The sequence below is a fragment of the Microcaecilia unicolor genome, chromosome 2 (genome assembly GCF_901765095.1).
Source record: "Microcaecilia unicolor chromosome 2, aMicUni1.1, whole genome shotgun sequence".
NCBI lineage: Eukaryota > Metazoa > Chordata > Amphibia > Gymnophiona > Siphonopidae > Microcaecilia > Microcaecilia unicolor.
In genome coordinates, this window is record NC_044032.1 from 13,483,023 (window position 1) to 13,506,829 (window position 23,807).

Here is a 23,807-nt window from a genome sequence, read left to right on the forward strand (position 1 = left end):
CAATTACATATCTGCAGCCTGTTAACTGTAAGGTGTGTGGTTTAAATTCTATTGTGAAACCTAGTGACTGAACCGTACACCTTTCTTAGTGACAGTTCTTAGATGAGTGAACTCTGTACAACTGGTTTCTACGTATGTGGCCTCCTAGTGGTGGAGACGCACACTAATAACTGTCACCTTGGGGGAGTGATACCCTGTAGTTAAACTGTAAAATTCATCTTTAAAGACATTTGATAACAGCGACATCTAATGGTTAGGTATATTATCACACCACATTTTATTGTTCTTTCCAAACCAATGGAATGTTTGAGAATTGCTCCGTTGTTCTATGTTCTTGATTTATTTACTTTCCAGCATTTCATTGTTTTCATTTAATATATCATTCAGGAGCAGTGATGATGCAGAACAATCTCAGGGATGGGTTAGTTTTCCTCCTCTCACATTTCCCTTAGCTCTCCACAGTCTCCTGGTTCTTCTGCTGCCTCTTTCTTCCTCAATCGAAAGAGAGACCAGCTGCTCCTCATCCAGGACATTCTGTTCAGGCTCCTTCTTCACCACCTCTGATAATAATAATTCAAGCATTAATCAGATATTCCTTTAAAATCCCAGTGCTGTGAGCAGAGAGATTCCAGACCTGCAAGGGACAAAGATCAGTATGAGGGACACTGTCCTGACCTGTGAGCATGACCATTTTATTTATTGGGATGTAGCTCATATTGTAGCTATTGGTGGATCAAGCCAAATTACATGTAGACTTACAGTTGGGCTGGGGATGTTCTGTAGAGTTATATCTGGTCAACACTAAGGACTGGACCCAGCTTGCACTCCTGAAGACTGGGTCTGACTCGTTTGGGTTGTCATAGCTGATCCATGTATAGTGTATTTTCCTGGTGTGCTATAAGCTTCCTCATAATCCATCTGGTGCTTAATGAGCTTCTGGTAGTGGTCGGTGTTCTGTGATATCTGAAAGGAGAGGACAAATGTCAACACATGTTCTGTAACAGCACTGCTAAAATCCAGTCCATGAGACTCTCCCGTCCAGATCAGGTTTTAAGGATACCAATAATGAACAGATATATCTGCATGCTTTTTATCATAAGAACATAAGAATTGCCATACTGGGTCAGACCAAGGGTCCTTCTAGCCCAGCATCCTGCTTCTAAAAGTACCTGATATAGTTTCAAAACTTCATACTACTTAACTTCAGAGGGTTTAACAAAATCTATCTTGATAAAGGCTTATGGATTTTTTCTCCTGGAATTTGTCCAAAACTTTTTAAAACCCAGCTACATGAACTTCTTTTACCACTTGCTGGGTCAGATCAAGGGTCCTTCTAGCCCAGTATCCTGCTTCTAAAAGTACCTGATATAGTCTCAAAACTTCATACTACTTAACTTCAGTGGGTTTTACAAGATTTATCTTGATATAGGCTTATGGATTTTTCCTCCTGGAATGTGTTAAAAACCTTTTAAAACCCAGCTACAAGAACTTCTTTTACCACTTGCTTCGGCAATGAGTTCCAGAACTTAACTATACATTGAGTGAAAAAATATTTTCACCTATTTGTTTTAAATGTGCCATTAAGTGACTTTGATAGACAATCCATTCACGTTTCTCCATTCAATTCCACTCAGGTTTTTATAGACCTCTCAGCAGACTCTTGTCCAAGCTGAAGAGCCCTAACCTCTTTAGCAGTTCCTCATATGAAGGTCATTCCATCCACTTAACTATTTTAGTTGCCCATCTCTGTACCTTTTCCAGTGGCATTAGAAGGAACTTGGGCTCAGTGTGTCTTACATGACAAACATTAGTTAAATGATACAAGTTTAGATTCGTAAACAGGTTGTAATATACATCTTATAAAGCCCTAATGACTTAAGATGAACATATAGAACATATGGGTCCCAGAAAACAACAAGGCAACCGATCTGCAAAATCCAATGTGGAAAACAAACTAGCAGATCAGTATAATATGTTTATTGTTCATTATAGCCCCTGACGCAGCCCTATTGTTGGGCGAAACATGGCCTGTGTCGGGCATTTGTCTCATACACGGTATCTTCAATAAAGTTAATATACTGATCTGCCTCAGGCGGCATTGTTTAGGAGTGGCATCTTCGGGGGCGGCTTTGCAGCATTTTACCTGGTCACGGTCACCTTCCAAACCTGGCAGTTGGCAGTGGTTCCCATACGCTGCCCTGTCGCTGCCGGCACCCACATCTTCCCTTTACTGTGGCCTCTTGAAGTAATTTCCTGTTTCGCTCAGGCAGCTGCAGTAAAGGGAAGAGGCGGATGCCGACAGCGGCAGGGCAATATATAGGAATCGCTGCTGGGTTTGGAAAGTCATTGTGACCAGTTAAAACGCCTAGGGGGGGAGGGCGGCATGCAAGCTTGCCTCAGGCGGCATCGTGCCTTGGATCGGCCCTGGGTGCCTTGATATGAGAAATTGTTTTGTAGCTCACATTCTTATAATTAGGGAAATGTAAGATTCTCTAGATGATATAATGGCGTTGCATGATGCCATTTCAAAGAGATTGTTCATGTACGATGGAGCTAAACCATACAGAATTTGGTGAATGAATACACATAGCTTGAACAATATTCTATCTTTTATTGGTAAGCAATGTTGACAATAAAGAAGAAGGGTTGCTTTGGCGAAGCTCGGTGGTCTACATATGAGGTGTGCAGCAGTATTTTGTGCGGTTTGTATTTTCTTGAGAAGACCGCATTTAATTCCTGTATAAATGGATTTACAGTGGTCAAATTTTGTTAGGACTAGGGATTGAACTAAAGTGCGTAAAACTGGTTATGTGAAAAATGGCCTTAATCCTTTTAGCTTTCAAAGTGAGTTGAAGACATTTGAGACTAGAGACTTGATTTTCAAGGGTGATGAATTGATCAATTGTGATTCCTAGGGTTTTCATTGTTGAGTCAAGGGGATAGGTGATGTTCTCAATTGTAAAATGTTTAAGATTTATAGGGTGTTGAGGATTAGTGACTATTAGGAATTTAGTTTTTTCAGTGTTGAATTATAATTTGAAATTGGATGCCCAAGATTCCATTAATGCAATGCCTCATTTAATAGTATGCATAAGGAAACATTTGACGCATTATATACTGTAATAGAAATTGGGCTGCTACTCCTCAGGTGTCCCTACTGGATGATTTATTAATGATAGTGGAGGGTACCCATGTTTCTGTATTGTTTCTTCTGGCTAAAAGATATACATTGCTACAGTGGATTCGGTCAGATCCACCCACCTTGATGTTATGGCGGATTCAGATGTATGAATTGCTGAATATGGAACGTTTATCTGTGGACACTAGATCAAGTCAGTCCACAGGGTGGCTACAAAATTAGTAAGTGGTCTTAAACACAAAAACTAGCTTATGAACCTCAACATGTATACTTTGGAAGAGAGAGTGATAGAGGAGATATGATAGAGACGTTTAATTACCTCATTGGCATTAATGTACAGATGAGCCTTTTTCAACTGAAGAAAAACTCTGTGGATTTGTGGTGGGTTTTGGAGGGCTCGCTGTTTCCTCCACAAACGTAACAGGTAAGGGGGGATGGGCCTGGGTCCACCTGTCTGAAGTGCACTGCATCCACTAAAACTGCTCCAGGGACCTGCATACTGCTATCACGGACCTGACTATGACATCTGAGGCTGGCAAAAAATATTTTTTGAGGGTGGGAAGGGGTTAGTGACCACTGGGGGAGTAAGGGGAGGTCATCCCCGATTCTCTCCGGTGGTCACCTGGTCATTTCGGGCACCTTTTTGTGCCTTAGTCGTAAGAAAAACACAACCAGGTAAAGTCGTCCAAGTGTTCGTCGGGGACACCCTTTTTTTCCATTATGGGTCGAGGACGTCCATGTATTAGGCACGCCAAAGTCCCGCCTTCACTATGCCTCTGACACGCCCCCTTGAACTTTGGCTGTCCCTGCGACGGAAAGCAGTTGGGGACATCCAAAATCGGCTTTCGATTATACCAATTTGGACGACCCCAAGAGAGAAATTACACTGGCTTCCACTCAAAGAACGGATCATGTTCAAAATCTGCACGATTGTTCATAAAATCATTCACGGAGACGCCCCGTCTTACATGCTTGACCTCGAGGACCTCCCACCCAGAAATGCCAAAAGAGCTGCCCGTACTTACCTTAATCTACATTTCCCCAGCTGCAAAGGACTAAAATACAAACTAACACATGCGTCTAGCTTTTCCTACAAGAGCACACAGATGTGGAATGCTCTTCCAAACCACTTGAAAACAATTAAAGAAATAAACTTTCGCAAATCATTGAAAACTTATCTAATCACCAAGGCTTACCACGAGAATCCATAACTAACTACAACTCATCAACACCCCTCCCTCACTTTGATCATTCTCTTTCTATAACTGCTTGAGTAGATCGACAGCTAGTCTTGTTATTATTATATCTCTGTACCACCAAATGTATTTCTGCTCCCTGAAATGGTGAAGCCATTACAGGTTTTTGTAAGCCACATTGAGCCTGCAAATAGGGATACAAGTGCAATAAATAATAATAATAATAAATAATGACGTCCATCTTCCGATTTGTGTCGAAAGATGGGCGTCCTTCTCTTTCAAAAATGAGACCACATGTGATCTACAGCAGCTTGTAGAGTGTGTGAACAGTAAGAGTTGTGTAAGAATTAGAAAGTTGTTACCTCCTCATTAACCTTGCTTTTCAGCTCGTTCGCCTGTGTCTGTATGTCTTCCTCCGTTTTGGCCCCTCTGGCCACGGCCAGTGAGCTGTAGATGGAAGCTGGATCCTTTGATTTTATGGGGATGAGGGTCCCATCTGAATTTACGAGGCTGAAGTTACCACTGTAGGCAGTTTCTTCACCTCTGATACGGGTTTGGACTTTTTCGATGAGCGATTGCTGACTGAAAGATAATGAGAAAGTTTCAAAATGATCTACAGTAGCATTTTTCTGAGAGACCTTATACAATCTGGCTATAGTATCTGTGTTCCCACTGCTGCTCCTTGTGGCTTTGGGCAAGTCAAATGCACAAGGGGCATTTTTGGATATGACATCTAAGTCTGAATTTGGACATTTTTTGAGTGGAGGAGTGGCCTAGTGGTTAGGGTGGTGGCCTTTGGTCGTGAGGAACTGAGTTCAATTCCTGGCACAGGCAGCTTCTTGTGACTCTGGGCAAGTCACTTAACCCACCGCATTGAGCCTGCCATGAGTTAGAAAGTGCAGGGTACAAATGTAATAAAAAATGTCCAAGAACAGGAAGGGCCATTTTCTACAAAAAAAAAAAAAGTCTCTCTTTTCCTTTTGAAAATGCTGTTTGGGAAAACATTTTGTGATTTGGACGTTTTATTGTTTGGTCCATTTTCAAACAAAAAACGTCCAAGTGCAAAATGTACAAAATACACAAGAAAATCTACAATAGAGTGAAACCATTCACATGTTCTAAGTGTGGTAAAAGATTTGGTTGTAATGTAAATCTCAAAGTGCATCAGAAAGTCCACACGGGAGAGAAACCATTTGCATGTATACAGTCTAGTAAAAGCTTTGGTCAGAAGGTAAACCTCACAATGCACCAGAGAATACACACAGGAGTGGAACCATTTACATGTCCTGAGTGTGGTAAAAGTTTTGGTTGTAAAGAAAGCCTCACATGGCATAAGAGAATCCACACAAGGATGAAACCATTTACATGCACTGAGGAGGTAAAAGCTTCAGTTGTATTGGGACAAGTAATTAGGGAATATACACTCTTGCTATGAAGTATGGAAAAATAGCACTCTGGTATTTAGATATATGTAATGAGACCTCCTTTTCTTCTATAGATTTGAATTCAAAGCCCAAATCTACTGATAAACAATAGACACAAGGCTCAGATGTTATAAAAAAAAAAAAATAGAAAGCTTGGCATCAGGTAGAATAGTGGAAAAGTGAGATGCCAGGAAAGCAATAGGGCATCCTTGGGGGCACTGCAGTGGCCTTTATAAAATGCTCCCAGGTACACATCACACCATTGCTCCCTTACCTTGTCTACTGAGCCCCCCAAAACCCACTACCCCCAACTGTACACCACTACCATAGCCCTTACAGGTAAAGGGAGCACCAATATGTGGGTACAGTGGGTTTCTAGTGGGTTTTGGAGGGCTCACAGTTTCCTCCACAAGTGTAACAGGTAGGGGGAGGTAGAAGCCTGGGTCCACCTGTCTGCAGTGCACTGCACCACTATTAGACTACTCCAGGGACCTGCATGCTATTTTTGGCGGGGCCTCTTAAACACTTGTTTAATATATCCTTGCAGACGGGAGAGGTTCCGAGGGATTGGAGAACGGCAGAGGTGGTCCCTCTTCACAAGAGTGGTGATAGGGAAGAAGCTGGAAACTACAGGCTGGTAAGCCTCACTTCGATTATTGGAAAAGTAATGGAAGCGATGCTGAAGGAAAGGATAGTGAATTTCCTGGAAGCCAATAAGTTGCAAGATCCGAGACAACATGGTCATTGGGTGACAGGAGAATTGAATCAGGGACGAGCTATGGACGTAATCTACTTAGATTTCAGCAAAGCTTTTGACATGGTTCCCCACAGGAGGCTCTTAAATAAACTGGATGGGCTGAAGATAGGACCCGAAGTGGTGAACTTGATTAGGAACTGGTTGCCAGAGGGTGGTGGTGAATGGAATTCGCTTGGAGGAGGGAAAGGTGAGTAGTGGAGTGCCTCAGGGATCGGTGCTGGGGCCGATTCTGTTCAATATATTTGTGAGTGACATTGCCAAAGAGTTAGAAGGTAAGGTTTGCCTATTTGCAGATGATACTAAGACCTGTAACAGAGTGGACACCCGGGAGGGAGTGGAAAACATGAAAAAAGATCTGAGGAAGCTAGAAGAATGGTCTAAGGTTTGGCAATTAAAATTCAATGCGAAGAAATGCAAAGTGATGCACTTAGGGAATAGAAATCCACGGGAGATGTATGTGTTAGGCGAGGAGAGTCTGATAGGTACGGACGGAGAGAGGGATCTTGGGGTGATAGTATCTGAGGATTTGAAGGCAACGAAACAGTGTGACAAGGCAGTGGCCATAGTTAGAAGGTTGTTAGGCTGTATAGAGAGAGGTGTGACCAGCAGAAGAAAGGGGGTGTTGATGCCACTGTATAAGTCGTTGGTGAGGCCCCACCTGGAGTATTGTGTTCAGTTTTGGAGGCCGTATCTTGTTAAGGATGTAAAATGAATTGAAGCGGTGCAAAGAAAAGCTAGGAGAATGGTATGGGATTTGCGTTACAAGACGTATGAGGAGAGACTTGCTGAACTAAACATGTATACTCTGGAGGAAAGGAGAAACAGGGGTGATATGATACAGACGTTCAAATATTTGAAAGGTATTAATCCGCAAACGAACCTTTTCCGGAGATGGGAAGGTGGTAGAACGAGAGGACATGAAATGAGATTGAAGGGGGGCAGACTCAAGAAAAATGTTAGGAAGTATTTTTTCACGGAGAGAGTAGTGGATGCTTGGAATGCCCTCCCGCGGGAGGTGGTGTAAATGAAAACGGTAACGGAATTCAAACATGAGTGGGATAAGCATAAAGGAATCCTGTGCAGAAGGAATGGATCCTCAGGAGCTTAGTCGAGATCGGGAGGTGGGGCTGGTGGTTGGGAGGCGGGGATAGTGCTGGGTAGACTTATACGGTCTGTGTAAGAGCCGGTGGTGGGAAGCGGGACTGGTGGTTGGGAGGCAGGGATAGTGCTGGGCAGACTTATACGGTCTGTGCCAGAGCCGGTGGTTGGGAGGCAGGGCTGGTGGTTGGGAGGCAGGGATAGTGCTGGGCAGACTTATATGGTCTGTGCCAGAGCCGGTGGTTGGGAGGCAGGGCTGGTGGTTGGGAGGCAGGGATAGTGCTGGGCAGACTTGTACGGTCTGTGCCCTGAAAATGACAGATACAAATCAAAGTAGGGTATACACAAAAAGTAGCACATATGAGTTTATCTTGTTGGGCAGACTGGATGGACCGTGCAGGTCTTTTTCTGCCGTCATCTACTATGTTACTATATAATTGACCTGAGTATAACATCTGAAGCTGGCAAGTAACATTTTTAATCACATTTTTGGGGGTGGGAGGTGGGAGGGGGTTAGTGACCACTGGGAGAGTAAGGGCACCTTTTTGTGTGGCATGGAGGAGTAGCCTAGTGGTTAGTGCAGTGGACTTTGATCCTGGGGTAGTGGGTTCAATTCCCACTGCAGTTATTCTTTATAAAAACCGGTGTAACTCAAAACCTCTAAGTTTTAGTCCCAGACATTTTTGTTTTGTTCCATTATGGCTGAAAGGCGTCTGTCTTAGGAACGCCCAAGTCCTGCCTTGAACATGCCCATGGCATGCCCCCTTGAGATTTAGATGTCCTTCAGATGGACTTAAGAGAAAAACGTCTAAAAAGAGGTTTTGAAAATACTGATTTGTGAGATAAACGTTCAAATGCAGACTTATGTCACTTTTTGGACCTTTTTCTCTTTTGAAAATGAGCCCCATTGCCTCCTATCTCATGACTTTTTAATTTTCTCAGGCGTCTCTCATGAGGAACATTGACAAAAGCTATCTGAAAATCTAAATAACTACATCAACCGGCTCACCTTTATCCGCATGTTTATTCATGCCTTCAAAGAAATGGACCAAATTGGTGAGGCGAGGCTTCCCTTGGTTGAACCCAGGCTGACTCTGTCCCATTAAACCATGTTTGTCTACGTGATCCGTAATTTTATTCTTTATAATAGTTTCTACTATTTTGCCCAGCACTGAAGTCAGGCAAAATAGACATATTTGAATTACACATTATAACATAGTCAATGTCGCCACAATACACGTTAAAACATCTTAACAACAGAGGGCAGAAGTGGAGGTGGAACATATAGACAGATGCTATAGAATATAGGTCCCCACCAGGTGGTACACATACCCCAAGGGATACTAGAGACCTCAAGCAAGGGGGTAGAAGGAGCCCAGCACCCACTCACTAACTTCTCCTCACTGCAGCACACTCGTTCGCTCATCTGTTACCTCCCCAGCCCAGTGTGTACCACCAGCAGCATCTGTGGATCCTCCCCCTCCAAAACAGAAAGTTTGATCAACAGACTTGATCGACCTACCAATGAGAAACACATCAACATGAACGTACCTAAACCTGCACTACCCAAGCTGCAAAGGACTCAAATACACATCAACTTATGCATTCAATTTTTCCTACATAAGCACTCAATCGTGGAACGCATTACCAAAAGCCTTGAAAACTACGTATGACCACCTACACTTCCGGAGAACACTAAAAACTTATCTTTTTAAAAAGGCATACCCTACCAAGCCAACATAAATGCATGATCTCTGCAACACAACAAAACTAAAATACGGAATGGACAAAACACAATTCTCCCGCTGCACGATGACCTTATGTGGCTGTACTTTTCATGTGGCTGTACTACTACTAGTACTACTAGTACTTAACATTTCTAGAGCGCTACTAGGGTTACGCAGCGCTGTACAGTTTAACAATGAAGGACAGTCCCTGCTCGAAGGAGCTTACAATCTAAAGGACGAAATGTCAAGTTGGGGCAGTCTAGATTTCCTGAGTAGAGGTGGTGGTTAGGTGCCGAAGGCGACATTGAAGAGGTGGGCTGTACCACATGAACTTTTTCTTAGCTCAACATCACTCTGTATTTGTTAACACTGGAGTCTGCAAACATATCTCCGGCACTATGTAAGCCACATTGAGTCTGCAAATAGTTGGGAAAATGTGGGATACAAATGTAACAAATAAATAAATAAAGTTACATCATTTGGGGGGGGGGGGGTTAGCTCCAGCATGAGCTGCCAGAAGCATGCACAGAGCTATGGCTCCACGTCCGGCTTCAGCTTCTCCGCAGCCACGGTGTCAGGGAGGCAGCCGTTGAGCATGTGAGCGAATGGAGACAGGCAATGTGGCGGGGGGGGGGGGGGGGGGAAGAGGGGGGGGGGAAGATGGCAGAAGAGAAGCTGCACAGCCGGGGAGAGGAGAAAGTTACACACACACACGGGAGATACTGCGTGGCTGAGGGGGGAGAGACACACACAAAGAAGATGATGTGTGGCTGAGGAGAGGAGACACATACAAACACAGGGGAGATGCAAGACACCCTCCCTTCCTCATACTCAAACCCACTTCCTACCAGAGTTGTGGCATCACCTTCTCTCACCCTTGACCTTCCTACCTCTGCCAGAGCAGAAAAGTGCCCCAAGCCTCAACATACAGCACCTTCCCTCCCCAGGCATGCCATCCTGCCCCTCCTCAAACCCTGGCAAAGCTGCAGAATAGCCACACCCTCTATCCCATTCCATCAAAACACACAGCCATTTTCACACAAAATTCATAGGACGGGCAGATCGCTTACATCTTTTTTATTTATTTATTACATTTGTACCCCGCGCTTTCCCACACAATGCAGGCTCAATGCGGCTTACATAATAATTTGAAATACAAAGTTATATAATAGAAATTTCAAAAACAGTAGTGAAACATTGTAAAGACAGAAGCAAAGAATTCATTCAGTTTCTCCACTATGGCCTTGTCCTCCCTGAGTGCCTCTTTTGCTCCTTCATTATCTAATGGTCCCATGGATTCCTTCACAGGTTTTCTGCTTCTGATGTACCTGAAAAAGTTGTTACTGTGAGTTTTAGCCTCTATGGTAAGTTTCTCTTCATAATCTCTTTTAGCCTTCTTTATTAATGCTTTGCATCTGACTTGCCAGTGATTATGTTGCTTCTTATTTTCTTCATTTGGGTCCTTTTTCCATTCTTTGAAGGACAATCTTTTGGCTCTAATGACCTCTTTTACTTCATCTTTTAACCATACTAGCTGGCATTTTCTCTTCTTTCCACCTTTGCAAATACGTGGAATGCATCTGGACTGGGCTTCCAAGATGGTATTTTTGACTGATGTCCACACCTTAGTGTCCTAACTTTACCAGCCCATCCTTTTAGTGGCCTAGTGGTTAGGGTGGTGGACTTTGGTCCTGGGGAACTGAGGAGCTGAGTTCAATTCCCACTTCAGGCACAGGCAGCTCCTTGTGACTCTGGGAAAGTCACTTAACCCTCCATTGCCACATGTAAGCCGCATTGAGCCTGCCATGAGTGGGAAAGCGCAGGGTACGAATGTGACAAAAATAAAATAGATACTATTGGAGATTCTACATGGAATGTTGCTACTATTGGAGATTCTACATGGAATGTTACTATTCCACTAGCAACATTCCATGTAGAAGCCTGCGCGGCCACATTGGTGATCTGCAAGGGCCGACTTCTAGTGGAATAGCAACATTCCATGTAGAATCTCAAATAGTAGCAACAGTGGAGGAGTGGCTGAGTGGTTAGGAAGGTGGACTTTGAGGAACTGAGTTCGATTCCCACTTCAGGCACAGGCAGCTCCTTGTGACTCTGGGCAAGTCACTTAACCCTCCATTGCCTACTGCATTGAGCCTGCCATGAGTGGGAAAGTGCAGGTTACAAATGTAACAAAAAAAACATTATAGTCTCCTTTTTGAAAATTAAATGCAGCTACAGTAGATTTACTTTGCGAGTTCATCCCAGATAGTAGCTCAATCTTGATCATGTTATGATCACTGTTTCCCAGGGGAACCATCACCACCACCTCTCGCATTATGCCCTCCACACTACCAAGAACCAGATCCAAAATGGCTCCCCCTCTTGTCTCTCTGAGACGTGGTAGAAGGAGAATAATGAGCGAGACGCTATCATACCAGTGGATCGAATTCGTGGAGGAGTAGCAATAAACATTAAGGGGGGGGACTAAAAATTCTGCAGGACACAAAACCCATCTTAAAATCCCTATGGATAGAAATTCCATGTGTAAAGGGGAAAAGGATAGTGATAGGAGTGGACTACCGTCCACCTGGCCAGGATAAACAGACGGATGTAGAAATATCGGAAATTAGGGAAGCTAACAAACTGGACAACTCCATAATAATAGGTGATTTCAATTTCCTGGGTAAATGTAACATCAGGGCACGTTAGGGAGGTAGAATCCCTTGACAAAATCAAGGACAGCTTTATGGAGCAGCTGGTACAGGAACCGACGAGAGAAGGAAAAATTCTAGACCTAGTCCTTAGTGGAGCACATGACCTGGTGCGGATGGTAATGGTGCTGGGGCTGCTTGATAACAGTGATCATAATATGATCAGATTTGATATCTGCTTTAGAGTAAGTGGCACACAGGAAATCAAATACGTTAGCATTTAACTTTAAAAAAGGAGACTATGATAAAATGAGAAGAACAGTGAAAAACAAACTTAGAGGAGCAGCTGCAAAGGTTAAATATTTACATCATGCATGAATGGTGTTCAAAAATACCATCCTGGAAGCCCTGACTACATAGTAACATATAGTAACATAGTAGATGACAGCAGAAAAAGACCTGCACGGTCCATCCAGTCTGCCCAACAAGACAACTCATATGTGCTACTTTTTGTGTATACCCTACTTTGATTTATACCTGTGCTCTTCAGGGCACAGACCGTATAAGTCTGCCCAGCATTTTCCCCGCCTCCCAACCACCAGCCCCGCCTCCCACCACCGGCACTGGCACAGACCGTATAAGTCTGCCCAGCACTACCCCCGCCTCCCAACCACCAGCCCCGCCTCCCACCACCGGCTCTGGCACAGACCGTATAAGTCTGCCCAGCACTATCCGAGCCTCCCAACTACCAGCCCCGCCTCCCACCACCGGCTCTGGCACAGACCGTATAAATCTGCCCAGCACTACCCCCGCCTCCCATCTACCAGCCCTGCCTCCCACCACTGGTTCTGGCACAGACCGTATAAGTCTGCCCAGCACTATCCCCGCCTCCCAACCTCCAGCCCCGCCTCCCACTACCGGCTCTGCTATCCAATCTCGGTTAAGCTCCTGAGGATCCATTCCTTCTGAACAGGATTCCTTTATGTTTATCCCACACATGTTTGAATTCCGTTACCGTTTTCATCTCCACCACCTACCGCGGAAGGGCATTCCAAGCATCCACCGCTCTCTCCGTGAAGAAATACTTCCTGACATTTTTCTTGAGTCTGCCCCCCTTCAATCTCATTTCATGTCCTCTCGTTCTACTGCCTTCGTATCTCCGGAAAAGGTTTGTTTGCGGATTAATACCTTTTAAATATTTGAACGTCTGTATCATATCACCCCTGTTTCTCCTTTCCTCCAGGGTATACATGTTCAGGTCAGCAAGTCTCTCCTCATACGTCTTGTTACTCAAATCCCATACGATTCTCGTAGCTTTTCTTTGCACCGCTTCGATTCTTTTTACATCCTTAGCAAGATACGGCCTCCAAAACTGAACACAATACTCCAGATGGGGCCTCACCAACGACTTATACAGGGGCATCAACACTCCCTTTCTTCTGCTGGTCACACCTGTCTCTATACAGCCTAGCAACCTTCTGGCTATGGCCACCGCCTTGTCACACTGTTTCATCGCCTTCAAATCCTCAGATACTATCACCCCAAGATCCCTCTCCCCGTCCGTACCTATCAGACTCTCACCGCCTAACACATACGTCTCCCGTGGATTTCTATTCCCTAAGTGCATCACTTTGCATTTCTTGGCATTGAATTTTAATTGCCAGACCTTAGACCATTGTTCTAGCTTCTTCAGATCCTTTTTCATGTTTTCCACTCCCTCCATGTATTAAAAAAGGAGGAAGGAAGGGCAAATGACAGCCGGCTTGGTTAAAAAGTGAGGTGAAAGAAGCTATTAGAGCTAAAAGAAAGTCCTTCAGAAAATGGAAGAAGAATCCGACTGAAAATAATAAGAAACATCATAAGGAATGTCAAGTCAAATGCAAAGCGCTGAGAAGGAAGGCAAAGAGAGACTTTGAAAAGAAGGTGGCCTTGAAGGCAAAACATAGAATAAAAACTTTTTTAGATATATTAGAAACAAGAAGATGGCAAAAGAATCAGTTGGACCACTAGATGAATGAGGGGTAAAAGGGGCATTTAGGGAAGACAAGACAATAGCGGAGAGAGTCTTCTTTGCTTCAGTTTTCACCGAGGAAGATGTGGGAGAGATACCAGTGCCAGAAATGGTATTCAATGCTGGTGAATGAGAGAAACTGAAACAAATCTCTGTAAACATTGAAGATATAATGGAGTAAATTGATAAACTGAAAAGTAGCAAATCACCTGGACCAGATGGTACTCATCCCAAAGGAATGATAGAATTAAAAAATGAACTTGCAGAGCTATTGTTAGTAATATGTAATTTATCTTTAAAATCAAGCATGACTGTCCTGACCTGAGGAAGGAGGTTTTAACAATTGAAAGCTAACTGAAATATATTTAGTCCAATAAAATGGTATCATACTTTCCATTTTTTGTTTGATTTGCATTTGTTAATTTGTAATGTAGTGGTTGCAATAAGTCAGTTTTTGAATTTTACATCTACAATCTTTATATTTTCATGCTGCAGAGGGACACGCATTGCTTTCTCTTTGTATGAAGAGTCTGACTTCTTGGGGGTTCAGTTTAATTCTTATTTCTATTTTTTTTTTTGGGGGGGTGAAGGTCTGTGTTCTGCATATGTGACAGAGATAGTAACATAGTAACAAAGAAAATGATGGCAGAAAAAGACCTGTACAGTCCATCCAGTCTGCCCAACAAGATAAACTCATTTTACCTGGTATGTGATACTTTATATGTATACCTGAGTTTGATTTGTCCTTGCCTTTCTCAGGGCACAGACCGTAGAAGTCTGCCCAGCACTGCTCTTGTACTAAAAGTTCTGAAGCTAACGTCGAAACCCCTTAAAATTTACACTCCAGCCCATCCCTATCTATTCAGTCACGATCAGGGCATAGACCGTAGAAGTCTGCCCAGCTCCTGTTTTGTTTCCCAGTTACCGGCGTTGCCACCCAATCTCCGCTAAGATTCCGCGGAACCATTCCTTCTAAACAGGATTCCTTTGTGTTTATCCCACGCATGTTTGAATTCCATTACCATTTTAATCTCCACCACCTCCCATAGGAGGGCATTCCATGTGTCTACCTCCCTTTCCATGAAACAATACTTCCTGACATTAGTCCTGAGTCTGTCCCCCTTCAACCTCAATTCAAGTCCTCTAGTTCTACTGTCTTCCCGTCTCCGAAAAAGGTTCATTTGCGGATTAATATCTTTCAAATATTTGAACGTCTATATCATGTCACTCCTGTTTCTCTTTTCCTCCAAGGTATACATGTTCAGGTCGGCAAGTCTCTCCTCCTACGGTTTGCAACGCAAATCCCATACCATTTTTGTAGCTTTTCTTTGCACCGCTTCCTATCTTTTTACATCTTTAGCAAGATATGGCCTCCAAAACTGAACACAATACTCCAAGTGGGGTCTCACCAACGACTTGTAGAGGGGCATCAAGACCTCCTTTCTTCTGCTGATTACACCCATCTCTATGCAGCCTAGCAACCTTCTGGCCACAGCCGTCGCCTTCACATTGTTTCTTCACCTTCAGATCCTCCGACACCAACACCCCAAGGTCTCTCTCCTGAGTCGAGCTTACTAATCTCTCCCCTCCTATTCGGTATCTCTCTTTCGGGTTTCTGCACCCCAAATGCATCACTCTACACTTCTTGGCATTAAAGTTTAACTAAGTATCATACACAGAAACCACTCAATCCTTTTTTAATGTAATGAATCGTAAACAAACTAGTGTATATCGTGCAATACAAATTATTTTTTTCTTTTGTCTATGCTGATAGTGCTCAGTAGGAGGGGTCACAGGATCGTCTTGCAGTATATTACTGCTAACACCCCTTAAGCCATCATAGCACTCCTGCCTGCCTACCACAATATCTTCAGAGCTAGTCGTTATGTTAGCAGTGTTCTGAAAATTCCATAAAAGATAATTCTACTTAGCTCATTCAGGAGTTCACTGATAAATCCAACGTCCTGTGGGGATTCCCATCTGTGTAGTGACTTTTAAAAGCTTAACCGTAGTGCATACTACTCCCTAAAAGCGGGATTAAAGACCATTGTTCCAAGCATGTGTAGTTACAGGTTCCCTACATGCTGGCATGTTTCGCCATATCGGCGTCCTCAGGGGAACATTACTTCATCTGTGGTAGAAGCTGTCAAGTCAAGCTATAATTTGGGTTCTTTTTTCCCACATGCATCACCTTGCACTTGCTCACCAGAGCTCAGCTAAAAGGAAATAACACTAGAGCGTATGCTGTAGGGAGAAGTAAGTTTAAATAGGTCTGACTTCTGACGCCTGCTGCTTCAGACGTCAGCTGAATCCCTGACAGGCCAATCAGAAGTGAGTCCCAGTCATTCCCCTGCCAGTCTCAGTAGAATCATAACATACCAGAAGAATGGAGTGTGGCCAGTGTAATACCAAAAGGGTTCCAGAGGTGATCGAGGAAATTATGTATTGGGCAAAATGATAGAGATTATTATAAATAACCAAATTACAGAGCATATTCAAAAGCATGGATTAATGAGACAAACAGGCTCATTTTCGAAAGAGAAAAACGTCCAAAAAGTGGTATAAGTCTGCATTTCTCACAAAAACGTCCAAATCAGTATTTTCAAAACCTATTTTTAGACATTTTTCTCTGAGATCCGCCAGAAGTACATCCAAATCTCAAGGGCGAGTGCCAAGGGTGTGTTCAGGGCGGAATTTGAGCGTTCCTAAGACTGAGAGACTTAGACATTTTTTAGCCATAATGGAACAAAGCAAAAACGTCCAGAACTAAAACTTAGATGTTTTGAGCTAGGCCTGTTTTTATTACGAATAAGTCACAAAAAGGTGCCCTAAATAACCAGATGACCACTGGAGGGAATCAGGAATGACCTCCCCTTATTCCCCCAGTGGTCACTAACCCCCTCTCAACCCCCTAAAATGTGATGAAAAGCATTACTTACCAACCTCTATGCTAGCCTCAGATGTTATACTCAGGTCCATTAGAACAGCAAGTAGGTCCCATCGAGTAGTCTAGTGTTGGGTGCATTGTAGACAGATGGGCCCAGGCTCTTACCTCCCCCTACCTGTTACATTTGTGGAGGAAACTGTGAGCCCTCCAAAACTCACCAGAAACCCACTGTACTCACATATATGTGCCCCCTTCACCCATATGGGCTATGTTAGTGGTGTACAGTTAGGGGTAGTGGGTTTTCGGGGCCTCAGCACACAAGGTAAGGGAGCAATGGTCAGATGTGTACCTGGAAGCATTTTATGAAGTCCACTGCAGTGCCCCATAGGGTGCCCTATTGCTGTCCTGGGATGTCAGGGGGACCAGTCTACTAAAAATGCTGGTTCCTCCTACATCCCAATGGCTTGATTTTGGAAGTTTTGCACTTGGAAGGTTTTTTTTGTTTTCAAAAATGGTCCAAAAATACACAAACATCCAAATCACAAAATATCCAAAAAACAAAATGTCCACAGTATTTTCGGAAAAAAATATAAATGTTTTTCCTTATCGAAAATGACCTTCTTTCCTATTCGGATTTTGGACGTTTTTTGCAAAACATCCAAAGTTGGACTTAGACGTCATATCGAAAATGACCCTCAAAGTCAACGTGGATTTAGTCAACAGAAATCTTGCCTCACCAATCTACTACATTTTTAAGGGGTGAATAGACATAGATAAAAGTGAATTGGTTGATAGTGTGCATCTGAATTTTCAATTGGCAATTGACAAAGTACATCATGAAAGACTCCTGAGGAAATTAGAAAGTCATGGGATAGGAGCTAATGTCCTATTCTCGATTTAAAACTGGTTAAAAGATAGAAAACAGAGAGTAGATTTAAATGGTCAGTATTCTAAATGGAGAACGTTAGATAGTGGAGTTCCCCAGGGGTATGTGCTGGGACTGATGCTTTTTAATATATTTATAAATGATCTAGAGATGGGAATAACTAGTGAGATAATTAAATTTGTTGATGACACGTTATTCAAAGTTGTTAAATCATAAGAGGATTGTGAAAAATTGCAAGAGGACCTTACGAAACTGGGAGACTGGGCATCTAAGTGGCAGATGATGTTTAATGTGAGCAAGTGCTAAGTGATGCATGTGGAAAAGAGGAATTGAAACCGTAGCTATGTGATGCAAGGTTCCACATTAGCAAAAGGATCTAGGTGTCATCGTTGATGCTACATTGAAACCATCTGCTAAGTCTGCAGCAGTGGCTTAAAAAGAGACTGCACCTCTGGTCACTGCACCTCAAAAAAGATATAATGGAATTAGAAATGTACAGAGAAAGACGACAAAAATGTTAATGGGGATGGGATGACTTCCCTATGAGGAAAGGCTAAAGTGGCTAGGGCTTTTCAGCTTGGAGAAAAGATGGCTGAGGGGAGATATGATAGAGTTCTATACAATAATGAGTGGAGTGGAACGGGTAGACGTGAATCACTTGTTTACTCTTTCCAAAAATTCTAGGACTAGGGGGCACGTAATTAAACTACTAAGTAGTACATTTAAAATATTTCTTCACTTGTTGCCAGAGAATGTGGTAAACGCAATATATATAATGGAATTAGAAATGTACAGAGAAAGACGACAAAAATGTTAATGGGGATGGGATGACTTCCCTATGAGGAAAGGCTAAAGTGGCTAGGGCTTTTCAGCTTGGAGAAAAGATGGCTGAGGGGAGATATGATAGAGTTCTATACAATAATGAGTGGAGTGGAACAGGTAGATGTAAATCGCTTGTTTACTCTTTCCAAAAATTCTAGGACTAGGGGGCACGTAATTAAACTACTAAGTAGTACATTTAAAATATTTCTTCACTTGTTGCCAGAGAATGTGGTAAACGCAATTAGCTTAAGAACATAAGCATTGCTATATTGGGACAGACCAAAGGTCCATCAAGCCCAATATTTTGTTTCCAACAATGGCCAATCCAGGTCACAGTAAAATAGATTTTATACTGCTTATCCTAGAAATTTGCAATGGATTTTCCCATCTTAATAATGGCTTATGGACTTTTAGAAATTATCCAAACCTTTTTTAAACCCTGCTGAGATAGCTGCTTTTACCACATTCTCTGGCAACAAATTCCAGAGCTTAAGTACTCATTGAGTGAAGAAATATTTTCTCCAATTTGTTTTAAATGTACTATTTAGTAGCTTTATTCTATGCCTCCTAGTCCTAGTATTTTGGAAAGAGGAAATAAGCTTATCAGGGCATAAAAAAGGTTTGTATAATTTCCTAAAAGAAATTATATGGCTGGAAATCCACTGCTTAGTCCTAGGACAGGATAAGCAGCATAAAATCTGTTTTCCTTGTTCTGTGATATTGCCAGGTACTTGTGACCTTTATTGGCCACGGTTGGAAACAGGATAGTGTCTATCCCAGTATGGAAATGATTATGTTTTTATTTTCTTATGTACTGCATGGTTGAGCTGTTCTAGTCTGGTCTGACCCAGTATGGCTATTCTTATGTTCTTATCTAACCCAGTATCTTGTTTCCAACAGTGGCCAATCCAGGTGTCCCTTTATCTCTTGATTATTTAATGTTCCAACTAATTCTCTTACTGGCTTCTTCCATCAAACGTACTAGACAAGTAAGTTACCAAGCAATCCTCGCACTCACCAGCCATTCATGTGTCTACATGCCTAATGATTGAATCATAGTAACATAGTAAATGACAGCAGAAAAAGACCTGCATGGTCCATCCAGTCTGCCCTACAAGATAAACTCATATGTGCTACTTTTTGTGTATACTTTACCTTGATTTGTACCTGTCCTTTTCAGGGCACAGACCGTGTAAGTCTGCCCAGCACTATCCCCGCCTCCCAACCACCAGCCCCGCCTCCTGCCACCGGCTCTGCCACCCAATCTCGGCTAAGCTCCTTAGGATCCATTCCTTCTGAACAGGATTCCTTTATGTTTATCCCACGCGTGTTTGAATTCTGTTACCGTTTTCATTTCCACTACCTCCCACGGGAGGACATTCCAAGCATCCACTACTCTCTCCGTGAAAAAATACTTCCTGACATTTTTCTTGAGTCTGCCCCCCTTCAATCTCATTTCATGTCTTCTCTTTTTCTACCGCCTTTGCACCTCCGGAAAAGGTTCGTTTGCGGATTAATACTTTTCAAATATTTGAACGTCTGTATCATATCACCCCTGTTTTTCCTTTCTTCCAGAGTATACATGTTCAGGTCATCAAGTCTCTGCTCATACGTCTTGTAATGCAAATCCCATACCATTCTCGTAGCTTTTCTTTGCACCGCTTCAATTCTTTTTACATCCTTAGCAAGATACGGCCTCCAAAACTGAACACAATACTCTAGGTGGGGCCTCACCAACGACTTATACAGGGGCATCAACACCTCCTACTATACTGAATCAGCTACTATATTGACTTTCATAATGTTTCCCTCCAAGGAACTTGCCTTAGGAAACTTATTCTTGGTGCAAGATGATATTGTATAACTCAGAGTGCAGGTCCTAGCTGCATGATCACTTCCTACCACACCAAGGTCATGCTAGCTTTTTAGGGGACCTTTCTCCTTATTGGTAGTACAGAGCCTGCCAGATTGGGGGTTGGACTTCTCTACTATGTCCCTGAAGGTTTTCTCTATGTGCCTTTGTGATTGGCTCAGCTCTTCCAAGTCTGCTTCTCTAGCCTCAAAAGATCAGACTTTGTTGGTGATCTGTTAACTATAATCCCTTAGCAACAGTGGAGGAGTAGCCTAGTGATTAGTGCAAACCAGGGGAAGTGGGGTCAGTTCCTACTGTAGCTCTTTGTGACTCTGGACAAATCACTTAACCCTCCATTGCCCCAGGTACAAAATAAGAACCTGTATATAATATATAACCTGCTTTGACTGTAACCACAGAAAGACAGTATATCAAATCCCTTTCACTTAATTATATAAACATTAACGTGGTTATGCTACAACCTTACTGCTCTCTTTTTTCTCCTCTCTGAGGGGGTCTATGATGCAAATCCAGGATTGTTGTGATGCTGTTTAGGAGTTGGTGACTTCTCTTTGCTTAAAACTGAATATGGGCAAGACCAAACTTTTGTGGATTGGTCCTTCTTTGTCAGCCCTAACTGAATGGATCATGATTGAAAGTATGGAGTTTGGAACTTAATTCTCCCTATGAATGTTGAATGTCATTCTTGAACCCATTAGGAACAGAGAAAGTACCCGAATATAATAAATGTAAACCACTTTGATTGACTGTATAGTATAATGGGTAATAGGATTTGATATACGTTATGTTGTGTTACGTTATCAGGGTCTTATAACCCACCAAATCTTCCAAACGGAATTCAAGGGATGGTGACAAAATAAGTAACTGCTATATATTTGTTTAAATTTTTTAAACTTTTAAATTTTTGTTACATCCTGATTTACGTTTCAATCAATTATTCATTAGCAGAAAACGAATATGTTTTAACGCCTTCCGGAAAGCAAAAAGGTTCTTTAATGAACGTATATGAACTGTTAAATTATTCCAAAGCCCAACAGCAGAAAACCAAAACAAGCGAGAAAATGCTGCTTTAAAACGAATAAATTTAACTGACAGAAGTACCAAAAGCAAAAAATTATATGACCGAAATAGAGTAAAGGTTTTCAAAATCTTGAAAGTATCCAAAACGTCTGCAGAGCAAGTACCATATAAAAATTTAAAAACAAGACATATTTCTTTAAATTGAATCCTGCCTTGAACCGGCAACCAATGCAACCTAATCAGCAAAGGAGAAACACTCTCATAAGTTGAACAGCGAAAAATCAGTCTAGCTACAGAATTCTGAATCATCTGAAGTTTAGAAAGCTGTTTGAGCATTATCTCTATATATAAAAGGCAACACCAACGTTCTATGAAGCCTCCAGCCGGAAGTGTGAAGGGGGAGAGATATCCGGTTTCCCCATGAGTGTCTGCCCCGCCCTCGCTCTCTCTCTAACACAAACAGTGAAGGAAAACAGCAAAGCAGGAAATCAAATCGCTCTCTCTGTAACAATGAAGGACTCAGAGGGGGGAGGGGAGAGAGGGCAGGAACACACCCACTCCCACATGCACACAGAAGAAAACCTTGCTAGCCCCCGTTTCATTTGCATCAGAAACGGGGCTCTTTTACTAGTACGTAAATATAAGGCATTCCCATAAACTAATGATGAAAGAATTGACAATTGAACAATTATTTTAAAACTAGTAAAAAAGGCCCGTTTCTGTAGGCAAGGAAACGGGCCTTAGGCAGGCAACTCCCCACCCCCCCACCCCGTGCTACAGCCCCCTCGAACCCCCCCTTCCCTTCCCGTAGGTTCTTCAATCATCTTCTTAGAAAGTTTAACTCTGTGTGTCTGACGTCAGACTTTCTAAGAAGATGATTGAAGAACCTACGGGAAGGGAAGGGGGGGTTCGAGGGGGCTGTAGCACGGGGGTGGGGGGTGACAGCTGATTCCGAGGCAGTAGGAGGAGTAGGGAAACATGCTGTGTGTGTTTCCCTACTCCTCCCCTTGCCTTGGAATCAGCTGTGTTGACGTCAGTGACGTCCGTGCGTGTCTGCCTCGCAGACCACTTGCAGCCAGGGAGTCACGGTCCCAAGCATAGAACGTTGGAGGTGAGAATTATTATATAGGATGATCATATAAAAATATGAACATAACAATCTAGACAAGATTTTAGATAGTGCTGGGGAGGTAACAACGACGTAGGAAAATGTGGGAGACAGGTTGTGGAAGCTAAATTTAGGCTTTTAGGAAGGAAGCTGAAATCCAGATCCTCTAGGGTAGCATTTTCTGAAATGCTACCTGTTCCACGCACAGGGCCCAAGCGACAGGCAGAGATCCGGAGTCTCAACACGTGGTTGAGACGATGGTGTGGGGAGGAGGGTTTTAGATTTGTCAGGAACTGGTCAGCATTCTGGGGAAGGGAGAGCCTATTCCGATCTGATGGGCTTCACCTTAACCAGGGTGGGACCAGGCCGCTGGCATCAACTTTTAAAAAGGAAATAGAGCACCTTTTAACTAGAAACGGGGGGAAGGCCGACAGTCGCTCAAAAGCGCATGGTTCGGGAGAAGGTATCTTTTGAGGATATCACCCAGATAGGGAAAAAGGGGTTACTTGTGAGTAAGGATGACAAAGAAATCATAGTGGATCAGATAGCCTTAAATAAAATTAATAATGACCAGACAGAAAACAACATATTAATAATGCCATGTATTAAATGTAATAAAAAATGGAACAACAAGCATGCATTGAAATATCTATACACAAATGCCAGGAGCCTGAGGCATAAGATGGGAGAGCTGGAGTACATTGCACACAATGAAAAACTGGATATTATAGGCATCTCTGAGACCCGGTGGAAGGAAGATAACCAATGGGACACAGTCATACAGGGCTACAAATTATGGTGGATAGGATTGGAGGAGGGGTAGCACTGTATGTAAATGAGAACCTTGACTCAGATAGGCTGCAAATATTGCAGGAGACAAAACCCCTATTGGAATCCTTGTGGATTGAAATTCCACGTGAAAAGGGGAAAAGGACGGAGATAGGAGTGTACTACCGTCCGCCTGGCCAAGACGAGCAGACGGACGCAGCAATGACAAGGGAAATTAGGGAAGCGAATAAAAAGGGCAATGTAATATTAATGGGTGACTTCAATTATCCGGATATAGACTGAGTGAATGAAACATCGGTACACGCAAGGGAGGTGAAATTTCTTGATGAAATCAAGGACGGCTTCATGGAACAGCTGGTTTTTATTTATTTATTTATTGCATTTGTATCCCACATTTTCCCACCTTTTTGCGGGCTCAG

General features: G+C 42.9%; 1 protein-coding gene across 2 annotated transcripts in view; it reads right to left on the minus strand.

Annotated features, from left to right (window-relative positions):
• Window positions 1–329: 329 nt before the first annotated feature.
• LOC115462781 overlaps window positions 330–23,807 on the minus strand; it is a 97,154-nt gene continuing 73,676 nt past the window's right edge. Inside the window, exons 6-8 of one of the 2 annotated variants that reach the window (XM_030192777.1) lie at window positions 4,698–4,917; window positions 760–963; window positions 330–560 (exon numbers count right to left, since the gene is read on the minus strand). In XM_030192777.1, coding sequence (XP_030048637.1) covers window positions 802–963; window positions 4,698–4,917 — 382 coding nt within the window. In that variant the 3' untranslated portion in view covers window positions 330–560; window positions 760–801. Of the gene's footprint in view, window positions 635–759; window positions 964–4,697; window positions 4,918–23,807 lie in introns of both variants that reach the window. The other variant, XM_030192776.1, reaches the window with a different exon arrangement.